Source organism: Strix uralensis, chromosome 2 (genome assembly GCF_047716275.1).
Source record: "Strix uralensis isolate ZFMK-TIS-50842 chromosome 2, bStrUra1, whole genome shotgun sequence".
Lineage (NCBI taxonomy): Eukaryota > Metazoa > Chordata > Aves > Strigiformes > Strigidae > Strix > Strix uralensis.
In genome coordinates, this window is record NC_133973.1 from 133,929,314 (window position 1) to 133,942,378 (window position 13,065).

A 13,065-nucleotide genomic window follows, 5' to 3' on the forward strand; every position below is an offset into this window, starting at 1 on the left:
GCAGGCAATATCACAGATTTTCCTGGACAAACAGAAATGACCAAATAAGATTTTCCAGGTTCAACATTTTGTGTTGGGAGACCAGAATACAGAGCCCCAAAGCAGGCATTTGCATCCTCATGGAAGTGTGGTGAGACCGTCACAGTGGATTGAGTTGTATCAGATAAGATGTTAAATGTCAGGTGATGACTTAACTTGGTGTAGGATATTAATAACCACAGCCACAAAGTAATTCAAGCATCTGAACTCACAACGTCTTTGGTTGCAGCTTAGGATCCTAAGTTGGAGCTAACTTCCCAAATAACATTGCTGGTCTGACCCCAATATCTGTTGTTTTGGAGGAGATTAATGTGTTACGTGGTGAAAAACTCTCTCTTCTGACTCTGAGTAGGGTTTTCATCATCCACCATGGGATTTCACTAGGACACAACTGCAATTGTACATGCTCCACAGTCTTTCTGACTGAAAGGCACTATCCAAACATGAAACGGCATCTTGTTAATAATACCTGAGGTTCATACCACTCTTCTCACACAAAGATTTCAGACGTGCATTGGCCAAGATATTTTAAATTAAATATTCCACTGTGCTTATGTGACTTGATTCTCAAAAAATCCATGGCTCAGTGTAAGACTCCGCCTGGGAGATCATGAGTCTGCTCTCAGTCCTGTTGCTTTCTTCTTGTACCACCTTAAGCAAGTCACTCTGACTTCCCATGCCTCATCTCTTCCTCTATAAAGGAAGAAAAGGATACTTGCTCACTACTTACCAGCATTAGGTCTTAGTTAATGATTCGATTTGTGGAGCCCAAAGGACTGAAAATAAAATCCAGCTTGCTGTTCAGTATTCTGTGGCTGTGCTCATTCTACAAAGGGCAGCAGCAATAAAAAAATAGGGAAAAAAATTGCCCTAAGCAGTGGAATGAGATCTACTTTAAGAAGATATAAAGCAGGCCCTGTCGAGTAAGAAGATGCCATTTTTGCGCAGGCAGTTTTGCAGAGGAAACCAAATGACTATGGGAAGTTGCTTTGCTTCCCCCAGCACAAAGGTGGGCCGAATCAGCCTACCGGGACTCATGCTCACATTTTCATGGAGACGAGATATTTCACTCTTCCAGCTTTCTCATCACCTGGTTGCCATAACTATATAGGAAACACATAAAGCTATCTCTACCATTTAAACCCTCACATTTTGACAGAAAATTGGATGATATGACATGCTGCCTTCCAGAACAGGCGCTGTCTATCACCTTGCTGCTAATCTCTGTGATTAGTGACCTGCAATGTAAGTCAGCTATCAAAGACCACCTGTCCCTTTTGCTGTAAGCGCCTCCTAGCATATCGCTTTGTGGTGTCACACTCTCTTGTCTGGTTTTTGATTGATGGAAGTTTGTCTTTTGAGCGGTGACTCAGAAAATAAATCATTCCCCTTGCCATTCATTGAGTGCGATTCTGCAGCACAAAGCCGGTGTGGTTAATCAAAGCTCCAAAGAGCAACAAAAAGTAACAGAACTGAGAATGAGGAGGATAGATATAAAGGATAAAACATAATAAAAAGGATTATTTGGAAGCCAACCAAAGCAAAAGCAAAATAAAAAGAGCTGCAAATAAGCACTGTGTTTACTGCACTACTGCACCAGAACTAGAAAGCTAATTTTTTTGTTCCGCTTCTTGACATATATGCAAGGATGCAAGAAGAGTCCCACACCTCTGAAATATGTAACTATGTCAGGGAATCTGATTTTATAGGCTTTAGCATGTGAGTAACCCTTTTTGGGGTCAGGGGGATTTTTCTGAGTTATTTGAATAAGTAAAGCCTGAAGGACGCTTCTGTTGTGAATTGTACTCCAGACCAGCTTGTGGTCCAGCTGGGATTGTACACTCAGAGAGCTGACAAAAATAAGAATGGCTATTTCCATTAATTGGCCTGGAGACAAAAAAAAAAAAAAAAAAAAAAAAAGGTGAAATTTGATATGTTATGCAGACAGCAGTAAGATGAAAGAATCAAACTGAGCGAGAAACACCACATTATAGGACAAGAAAGTCCTTTCCAAATAGAGACGGTTCAGAGCAGAAGGCTTTTATGGAGGGATAAGGAGTGAAGGGATGGAAATGACAATATGAGAAGCCTTGGTTTTTTATATCAGGTCCAGCACGCTTATGGAAGCTTTTAAAATTATGAGGAGCAATCATGAGCTAAAGGTGGAAAGAAACTGGTGGTTGAGTATGTAACTGAGACGAGTGTGATTCTTTGTATTCACCATGTGCCAGAGAAGTCAGGAAAAAGGTGAGGTGTTGATGGCACGGGTGAAATTGTAGAAGTGAAATCAAGACACAAGGAGTAGCAGATAAAAAATAATAATCTATCACTAGAAACACTATGAGGCAAATTCCCTGACAACACAACTCCATTGAAGGGGAGGTATCTAAGCCATCTGGTTATTGGGCCATAAAAATGAGATGACAAGAACTGCATGTCCACGGAGAGGTGCTGGAAACTTACTTAAGTCAGTTAAATGCAACAGTTCCTTCTTTTAAAAAAAGTAAAAATAAAAAAAATCTTCATTATGTGTTTTGGGGGTGACCTTTCTAGTTAAAAAGTGTCTCCTTACAAGCAGCGAGAGAGAGAGAAAGAAAGGGCTGAGGGGAGTTAAATTTATAGACATGAATGAATTGGGAATTGAAGCACTGTTCTAGAGGAATGTGTATGTGAATGGTGCAAATTTACAGGGCTATTTTTGATGAACTGTAGGAGGAATTTCAGTTTTTCAGCACCTTTCTTTAAGAAAAGAAAAACCTTCATCTGGTGGGAATTCAGTCAATTTCCTGATGTTTTTTTGACCATTTCCAAAGTTGCAAGGTTACTAATGGTAATTACAGACCCTGTTTGTACCTTGTGGCTCTAACTGTGCAGAAAGGTTTTCTTGGCACGTGTGTCTCTCCCTCTAGAGGGTTTTTTTAATGACTGGCCCTTGGTAGGAATTGCTGCAATACTCATGAGCAGAGAGAAGCCACCTTTCCTTATTTCTTTCTTTAGAGTATAGTAACCGCTTCTTGCTCACATTTTTCTGTCTCTGTCCCCCATGACAATAAACCACAGTTTAAGTGTTCATTATTAACAGGTCTTACTACAGCACCGTTGTGAAAGAGCCTGTTTTAAGGTGGTTTTTTTAAAAGGCATAACAAACCTGCACCTTTTGAGGATTTCACATGGAGATGGCATAAAGGAGAAAAACCAATTCAATAACAATTGAAAAAAAGTCACAATTTTTCAAGCCAAGAAAAGCTTTGGGTTTTTTTTAAGGGAGGAAGACAGTACACTGAAAAGCAATCAGATGCTCTGTTCCCTTTACTTCTCTCGAGTGTGAAAGTGCCAATTTATTTGATTCAATACAGCAAAGTATCTACCAATATGCTGTAGATCTCTTACATGCTATTACTATGTTAAACTGGCCCTTAGCACAACACCATTTCCTTCACTATTGCTTCTATATTCAGGCCTTAGTTTTTGCACCTCTCTGGCCCTTACTCTGCAAAACATTTAACGTGTGTAAATTTTGGCTGGTGTGTAATCCCATTTGCATTCACTATATTGAATTTACACAGTTCATGAATGAATTTAAGTCAGTGAGTTTGGTGGATTTAAACACATGTTTAAAATCAAAGTGGTGCTCAAATCTCTGCGGATGCCTTAAGTAAAGCCCAATTATAAGACACTCTCTCCTTCCCCCTCATCCTCCCATTTGTGTTCAATAGTTTCTATGTGTTTTGCTGACAAATAGAAAGTGTGAACTTGGTCTGCTGCCATCACTGGAATAGATTGAGAGAGAATTAAGTGGATTTTTTTTTTTTTTTTTTTTTTAAAGTAGTGTCTTAATTTCCGGGAAGAGTGCCACAGAAACCGTACAAGCCATCAGAATTGGGTTCTGTCATTGCAAAGCTCATTTTGGAGGTTATAGGGACAAAACCCGGTGAGCAGTCTTAGCAAAGACAGAATTGCAGAAATAGGAGTGGGACCCTCTTTTTCTTTGCCCAGCTGCAGGTGTATCTCAGCCGTCCTACAGCTCTTGCTCCCTCCGGCAGTCTCTCTTCAACTCGAGAATTTCCTTAGTTATGCTTGTGCCAGACCGATTGGCAAGTGAGGAATTCATAATAAAATGTTGTCTTTAAGCTTCTCCATTACTATTATGATTTGTAGGTTATCAGAACCTGTGCTGAGTCTTCCATCCTGCTCAGGCTCATAGCTTTGAGAGCCACAAAGGCTACATTACACCACATCCCTTTAAACCGGGCATCCATCCTCGACTATTGCACCATAGCTGTGTTGTGCTGCAACAGAAATCCAGGGCACAGCATTTGAAGTAAGGATGGAGTCTAAGACTTATGGAGGAGTAAGATTTATTAGTATGTTCCGGATTTAGCCTTTCAAGAGAGAAATACCAGTAGAATGTGATTCAGTCCTTGCCAATGCATTTCCATACCTATTTGCTATGAAAAAGACTGAAAACTGATAAATGTTCTTTGATCCTCTTCCTTTCTGTCTTTAAGTACTGCTAGTAAACAACAATATCCTGGTGCGGCATTTAGAGACTCAGCTTCTGTTCTTTAGTGGTCAGGAGGAGTCAGTTCCTGAGAAACTCAGCCTATAATTACAGATTTCAATGTTTGGTTTGTGGGTTTTATCAGTATTTTTCCTCATAAACCAGTTTAGGTATGCAAAAACATATTTTAACATCTTGCTACAAGTCATTGACTTTTTTTTCCTGTGGCTTATGTTGCATTTAATAAACTTAAAGTGAAAAGACAATTTATGAATTATTTTGACAAAATACTTTCATTACATGTTTTATTTCTGATACCAATTTCCTCTGTGTGCAGATATATATGCTTGCATACTCATGCATATATACATTGGTTTTCTCACAGGCATAAATCCCAGGCCATGCTGGTTACATGAAGCAGAGCACTATCATTTATTTACACTTTCTCAATTCTGCTTAAGTTCTAATATATTTCTTTGAATAGGAAGACACTTTCATCTGATTTCCATCTGTATCTCACCCCTTCATTCTTCTTTTCTCCCTCTCCCTTCCCACTTGCATTCTTACACCGTCTCATTCTTTTGTACTTTCCTTCTAACCTCACAATCTATCAAAACACTTTTAAAACTATAGGACAGCATTTTTCCAAAGTCCTCTGGCTACCCAAATAGAGACATTTCAGCATGGCCTGATTTCCCAGAGATTAAGTGACAGATGTACTGAATACGTGCCTCCTGGAGGTGTCTGAATCACTTCCCCTGGAAAGAAGACACAGAAAATCACAATCAGTTTCAAATCCCCAAGTGTGTGCCCAGTTCAGACAGATGCAGGTTGCTGCGTGTATGTATCCTGCTAGCTGTGGCAATTATTAAATGAGTCACACATAATTGACACTTTCTTTCCATTGGTAATTGTTCTAAGAGGGTTTTCCTGCAGTCCATTAAATAACCTCTCTTTTGTTCAGTGCAAGAATGTACAAAGAAGGCAAATTAGCCTTCAGGTGCCCAAAGGCATGAACCTAGATCCTATTTCTTTTATTCTCTCTTTCAGGTTATTCCAATCTGACCACCAGACGAACGTCATTATTTTAATGTTGAATACTCAGACAAAGGTGCCATGGATGTAAAAGAAAGGAAACCGTATCGATCTCTGACTCGGCGCCGCGACACTGAGCGCCGCTACACCAGCTCTTCCGCCGAGAGTGAGGACAGCAAGGTACCCCAGAAGTCCTACAGCTCCAGCGAGACGCTGAAGGCTTATGATCAAGACTCCAGATTGACCTACAGCAATCGGGTCAAAGACATGGTGCACCAGGAGGCCGATGAATTCTGCCGAGCAGGTGAGTACATTTCAGCAGATGCTGCCACAAGCAGCGTGAGTTAATCAGCTGAGAGCTGGGACTGGGTGGAAGGATGCCTTTGAAGGACTCTGAGTCCAAAAGCAAGATCCAAGGGAAGAGAGCACCAAGGAACATCTTCATTGTATTGCACGGATGTGGGATGCATGCAAACCGATGTCCTTAAGTGGGATATGACTAGCCTGTGTTCATTACCGTCTCCTAAGACACATTTTCTGTGTCTTAGTCTTTCTGCCTCCAACAGCCCTTTGCCACTTCCCACCATGAGACCAGAGCCCCTGTGCACACACTGCACAGTACTGACATGGTGTGGAAAGTCCCTGTCTGCTCAAGAGAACCTTTCACTGTGTCATGTACCTGCTCTGTCATGGACAAAGTCAACAAGGATGCTGAAGCAGAAGACAATGAGGGGAGAGCGACACTGTCCACACTGTCCATCTGGGCTACAGCGGAACCCAAGAAGCCTGGAAGAAGGCAGGAAACTGAGCCACCCTTGGCATTGTACGTGGCCTGCAGGCTATAGATTTGAGATGGGGACATGCTCCAATATTAGAGCAGTGGTAAAGAACCACTTTTAAGACTTACAGGAGTCCATTTAGTGAATGTGGGTGACAGTAGCTGTGAAGATGTAGAGGTTCAAGGGTCAGCATGGGCTCCACAGTTCTAGTAGAGATTCCAGACATCCTCCTTTTTATAGCTAGCCTGAAGTCAGTGCAGTTACATTTTCACTGTTGCTGTTGCCTACATGAGGTAGATTTCTGGCCCCTGCTATAGTCTCATCTTCATTTTTCCATAGAGACAAGAGTGGTTCAGAAACCAAGCAGGGTTTCACATAAATTATTTTTAGAAGTCCATCAAGAAAAGCATAAAATGACAAAGTGAGTCAAATAGAGTAGGCAGCATTCCAGACAATGAACAGAAAATAGCTGACCCAGGCTGCTCCGAGCGCACCCTCTGCAGTTTGGAGAAGCTGATTCCCCAAAGGGAATGCATATAATTGCACATGTTTAGCTTGGGGGCTGCTTAATTTCACTCTTCAAAAACCACACACTTGTGATTTTGGTGCAAGACTCATCTTTAAGGCATGCACAAGGAAAATGACTTGCAGAAGTATCTTTGTGCACATGGCTTTGGTGTTTGTATTTGAGGATAAATGCAACAGCCAATAATTAACAAAAGGGCCAATGGGTGTTGTAAGCAATACTTTGCAATCATAAAAGGAGTTTCCCTCTTAGCAACTCTGAAGTACTTCATCCTCTCTAAGGAATCTATGAAGTTATAAAGAAAAGGAAACCTTTTAGGTCATTGAGTTTGCTCACTTCATACAATATATTCACCATGCAGGATAGATGTGAATTAGTACAGGTCAGTGGTTTGCAGCCTCAGGGTCTATAAGGCCATGAAGGTCCACGGACTTCTCCTAAGAAGCCCACAAAAGATAAATAAGAAAAGCCAGTCTATTGACAAGGAGTGTAAATTTGCTGTATACAAGTTCATACTTCCCTAGGAAAATTTTGTAGAGTACTGAGAAATAGTAAAAACCACTGATCTAAATGGCTGAAATTAATTGAGAAGCTACGATTAACCATGTCAGGACACTAGTTCTACTTCTGATACATCACCTACAGATTTTTCAATTTATAATTCTCTCCCAGTTTATCCTGAGAGTCCCGAAACTGGCCTGAAGAGTGTTAACAATAACCCCAGACTTCTGTGCCACATTTTTCACTGGCAGAAAGCCATGAATGGACCTCACTTTGTGGTGCTGCTTGGCCTGATACCAGCTGAAACCAAGCCTTATTAGCCTGCATGACATCAACAAGGCAAAGTGAATTTCTCTCCTGCATTGGTTTGGAAGGCAGAGGAGGGAAACATTTCAAATTGACCAAATAAATTCAGTAAATAAACAAGTCAGCATTTAAATGGCTTTAGCTAGAGTGAGAGTGCCAGCAAACATGCAAGTCAGCACAGGAAAAAATAGACCAGATCTGAATTAAAAAGTCTGAGATATTTATTATCTTCCTTTTATTGACTTGAGTTCTTCCAGCTTAAAAGGCAACAGTGAGCATAGAATATGAAAATCGATGCATCTCCTGCTGTTTATTGCAAATAAATTTGATTTTCAGTTAATTGTAGCAGTCATTTTTCATAATTTATGAGCTGCTGTTACTGGAGAGCATCAGTCATGCTGCACATTGATGTGTCTGATGATGTTGAGTGTGACTTGTTTTAGGGGAACGTGGTACTCACCATCAGTGACTCAAAAGCACAAGGAAAACCAAAAGATGACGTTTTCCAGTACTCCACGGAGGATGGTTTAAAAACTACCCTGGCTTTGCATGAAAGTCAAGACTGGAAGAGAAGAGCAAGGTCTCTGGGAAAATAGTGCTTCTTTGTGTTTATAACTTAGGTCAAGTTCATTTGCTGCCTCATGCCGTGGAGTGGTAGAGGATGCTCTCTCAGACTGCTTTGCAATCAAATTAAATGGATTAATTTGCCACAAGCTTGCATTGTGCTTCCTAAGCAAGGCCCAAGGGTTTGACGGAGGTGTGAGCCCCAACTAACCTTATCTGTCCACTCTGCCTGAAAGGTTTACTCTTGTTCGGTCAATTAAAAAGGTGTGAAGTTCATGAATGCTTTATATAGTTTGAGTGCTATCAGCTGTAGAAGTGTAACAAGCTGAACCATAATTATTTCCTCCTGACGTCAAACAGCTCCTTCTCCAAACTTTACATGGAAGTGTTGTCCAGTCCCATTATTCATCTTGCATTCAAACATCTTCTCACTGTTCACTATGAGCTGCAAAGTCAACTGAATGAAGAAGTGTAGTAAAATAGCATCTCCTTGGGGCCAGCTGATCATTCAATGCATGTGTGCTATGATACAAGACCTTCCCCATGCAGCAGGGCTCAGGGGCAAGCCAGGGTGTTTCCACAAGTGTGAAATCAGACTCTGGAAAAGCAGAAAACTGTCTTTTTCTGCCGGATACAAATTTTCCACAATGTGATATTTAACGTCAATAAATGGAAATGTGAGAAGAGCCATGTGCTTCTGTGGTTTTGAGCAGAGAGAGAATCATAACTCAGTTTTGGATACAACTTTGAGGTCCAGATCTGATGAACACATTTCAATAATGAGTAGATATGAACTTCACTGTTCAAAGGTAGGTTTGGGCCTGAACTTTCCTGGAGATCATGCATTCAGATTTATCTTCTTGAAACACGTCTGAGCTGCAGACACTGCTCTAAAACTGAGTCTCTGGACTGTGCATAGATTTGGCAGGTTCTACCTCTCTTTATTGCAGGGGATTTATGTATTGAAATAATGGGAAGAAGCCAGCTAGACTGAGTCTGATCACTGGTGTTGGTATTTGGCCATGATCCAGGGTCTGATGCCTCCTACCAGTTATAGATAAAGTTCCTTAATCCATCCGATCAAGGCATAGTGTAACAGGAGTGAGGGTATGTTGTGCTGTATAAATGCAGTGCAGCTAACGGCATTCACAGGTGGCCAAAATCTTTTCAAGACATTCAGGGTTGAAAAATAAAAGCATGCATTAATAAATGAAGGTGGATTAAAATGGAGCCACTAATTGCCCTCCCCAGCCTCCTAGTGCAACTTTCCAAACAAAGTGTGCTAATATTTGAAGCCTCATTCCCATTGATTCAGTCTGATTTTGAAGCTCTGCGGGTAACTAGGCATGAACTCAAGAGTCATTTTTCAGGTTGCATTTTTAGTCAGCTAAACAACTGCATCTGTTTGCAGCCAAATAACCTCTGCTGTGACTGTATCAGAACGAACAGCTAAACTGAGTCGAGGTGTGACTGGTCAGCAAGGGTAAAGTGAGATCAGCAAAGGAAATCTAAGCCCCCAGTATGTAATTTCAGGGATTTCAGTGAGCAGAACTCACTCAAATTTCCTATTGAAGTAGAGTTGCTGGGTGTATAGTACGACTTTTGATCATTGCATGCCTCATTTTGCTTCTCTCCCAAGAAGGTTTGCCTCTCTTTTTGCCTCTCCAAGACTCCCACCATTTCTCTATCCATCGTTGCTTTCAAATTTGATGATTTCATTGAACACACCCTGAGATTTTGTCAGGTTCCAGAAGCAGGAATCCAGCTGCTTTTTGGTCTTGACATGGTCATTTCATCTGACACTAAGCAAGACCACAAAACAGGGGAATCTTTGGTATGATGTTAGGACTCGGGAGCTGCTGTATCCCACTTGAAGACAGAGGATGAACAGTTCTTCCATTGACTTGTTCTAGATGAAACCATCCCCTATTAAAGAGTAACCAGTAAGAGTTGCTGTGTTTTGTTCCAGGAGCCAACTTCTCTTTGCGAGAGCTGGGTCTTGAAGACGTGACACCCACACACGGGACTTTGTACCGGACTGATATCGGGCTGCCTCACTGCGGCTACTCCATCAGCGCTGGCTCAGATGCTGACACAGAGGCAGACGTGGTCATGTCACCTGAGCACCCCGTGAGGCTCTGGGGACGCAACACCAAGTCCGGACGCAGCTCCTGCTTGTCAAGCCGGGCCAACTCTAACCTCACCCTCACCGACACAGAGCATGAGAATACTGAAACCGGTAAGTGATGACAGCACATGCGGTGTCAGCCTTGAGCTATACCTCTTCTTACCACTCCACCTTAATCTTCCTTAGGTTGTGTGTTGTTTTTTTTTTTTATCAGACTCAGTGAAAACACTCTTCTAATAGCCCCATGTCGTGGCCTTTTGTACTGTCCTACAGAGTGTTTGTTAATAAACTGCTGGAGAAGGTCCTACTTATTTATCACAGCGACAGAGATCATTAAGTGGCTGTAATACTCTCTCTGCTTTTTGTAGCGACCTTTCAGACAAAAAGCATTTAAATCTCCCCTCCCCTGGCCGATGCCGCTCTTATCTTTGCTACAGATTTTCGGGGCAGATAATTTCCTTCTTTTCCTCACTGGTTCCTTGACAGGAGCCGTTTCATTTATGTAAATCAGCTGACTGCTCTCTGAAGGAAAACGATGGTGAAATATTTTTAGAAGCCTTTTTCTTCATGCGAAATAAAAGCTGAAGGTCACAGATTTTTTATCTCTGTAACTTTGTGTTCCCAGCTGTGGGGACTCCTGCATGTGTTTTGTAAGTCTGCGAACCTTTTGGTCAGCAGTTCTGCCAAGCAGTGTAGGAAGGAGAGAGGATTTTGATTCAATTGCAGCTTGACCCAGGAGTTCACACAGCCCTATATGCCTTTGCACCTTTAATTCAATTATGGCACAGCCTGCTTCTTAATATAGCTACTGCGTACAAGTCATCGGGAGCTTGAGCTCAGTGCAGAAAGCTGATGTGAAATGACTGTATTGCTTGTTCTCTTTATGCTTTTTGCCACAGCATTATAGTGACAAATGATGATAACTTTTCCTTGGGAAGCCATGACATGGTGAGACATATACCACCCACATGATTTTATGTTTAACTCCAACAAAATTACAGTAGAAGCTTATTAAGTTTCTGCTCAAAGATAATGATATATTAGGCAAAGTTCAAAGATAAACGGCCTTCTCTTTAAAGGATGTACAGAAGAATCTTTTAAAATTATCTTTAAAATATTTTTTTAAGTTTCTTAGTGTAATATCTTACAGGGTTGCACTCGTTAGGGACAGACAGACATGCAGTGCCAGATTATATGGTTTTCCTTCTAAGCCTTGTGTTTTGATGAAAGCCTAGAGAGATCATCAGGGTCCATTAGAGTTTTACACACTCCCGAGAAATCACTAGAAAACAACCAAAACCAAACACCTTGCACTTCCATCCCATTCTCCTGTATCCAGAGCTCTCTCTCGTACTTTCCATGGTGGTGTATGAGCAGCTATGATCCTATCCCATACATTTTTCTTTCCACGCCTACTAAGAAAAGCAAAGTACAGAATTTGTCCTTTTTTTGTTTCTCTGTCTTAAAAAAGAAGAATTACATTATGTGCTGGAATTTTTTTCACTGGTTTCCATAATGCTATCTCTACATGTGCAAATGCAACTTTGTACCTACAGATCACTTACCAATGAAATTATATTAGCAACAACACATTAGCAACAGCACATCATAGAATCTTAGAATGGTTTGGGTTGGAAGGGACCTTAAAGATCATCCAGTTCCAACCCCCCTGCCATGGGCAGGGACACCTTCCACTAGCCCAGGTTGCCCAAAGCCCCGTCCAACCTGGCCTTGAACCCTTCCAGGGAGGGGGCAGCCACAGCTTCCCTGGGCAACCTGTGCCAGGGCCTCACCACCCTCACAGGGAAGAATTTCTTCCTTAGATCTCATCTAAGTCTACTCTCTTTCAGTTTAAAGCCATTACCCCTTGTCCTATCCCTACACCCCTGATAATAAGTCCCTCCCCATCTTTCCTGTAACCCCCTTTTAGTCCTGGGAGGCTGCTCTCAGGTCTCCCTGGAGCCTTCTCTTCTCCACCTGAACCCCCCCAACTCTCTCAGCCTGTCCTCACAGGGGAGGTGCTCCAGCTCTCTGATCATGCCTTGAAAGGCTTTACTGAAAGTAGTGAGGCGGTAATACTCATGTCAGCATTACCGTAAAAGCCGGCAGAGGAACTCTCTAAGTCTCGTTTTGGAGTTTTAGAAAGACAAAAAGCAAGACAGAGATGAAAAAAAAATGTTAGCAAGACATTTTGGCTTATATCAGGACTGAGACAACCTCCAATTCTTCTTCCCTTAAATTTAATGACACACTAACCATCATTTCATAGCAATTAAAAAGGGAAGACAGAAAAGTGGAGAACATACCTGCAGGTTTTTGAAGTGCTGTACAAATGTAGGAGTTTCTTTGGGCCCTAGGCATTTGCAGTCCTAGATGTTGAGTGTTTTGAATGAGAAAGGCTGTATCATAATATGCACAAAGTCTGTGTAGCATAAATAAAATCTACAGTGGTGGTGTCCAGTATGTGATTGTATTATTAATATTGACAAAAAAGAGGTGGTGGAACCTGAGGGAAAATATTACGCTCCAAACTGTGCTGTTGGGGAGCTGCAGCTGATGCTTAGAGTTCCCTGGGAAGAGACAGCAGCCAGGTTCAGGTCACAAAAAGTGGTCCAGAGCTGAGAGAAAGACATATTATTTCAAGATAGGCAGTATAAACATATCCAAACAAAAGCTGCAAGGGAGG

General features: G+C 41.6%; 1 protein-coding gene across 1 annotated transcript in view; it reads left to right on the top strand.

Moving 5' to 3' along the window:
* TENM4 (teneurin transmembrane protein 4) overlaps window positions 1–13,065 on the top strand; it is a 508,662-nt gene that overhangs the window by 150,276 nt on the left and 345,321 nt on the right. Inside the window, exons 3-4 of the mRNA XM_074860410.1 lie at window positions 5,591–5,879; window positions 10,221–10,490. Coding sequence (XP_074716511.1) covers window positions 5,657–5,879; window positions 10,221–10,490 — 493 coding nt within the window. The 5' untranslated portion in view covers window positions 5,591–5,656. The remainder of the gene's footprint in view (window positions 1–5,590; window positions 5,880–10,220; window positions 10,491–13,065) is intronic.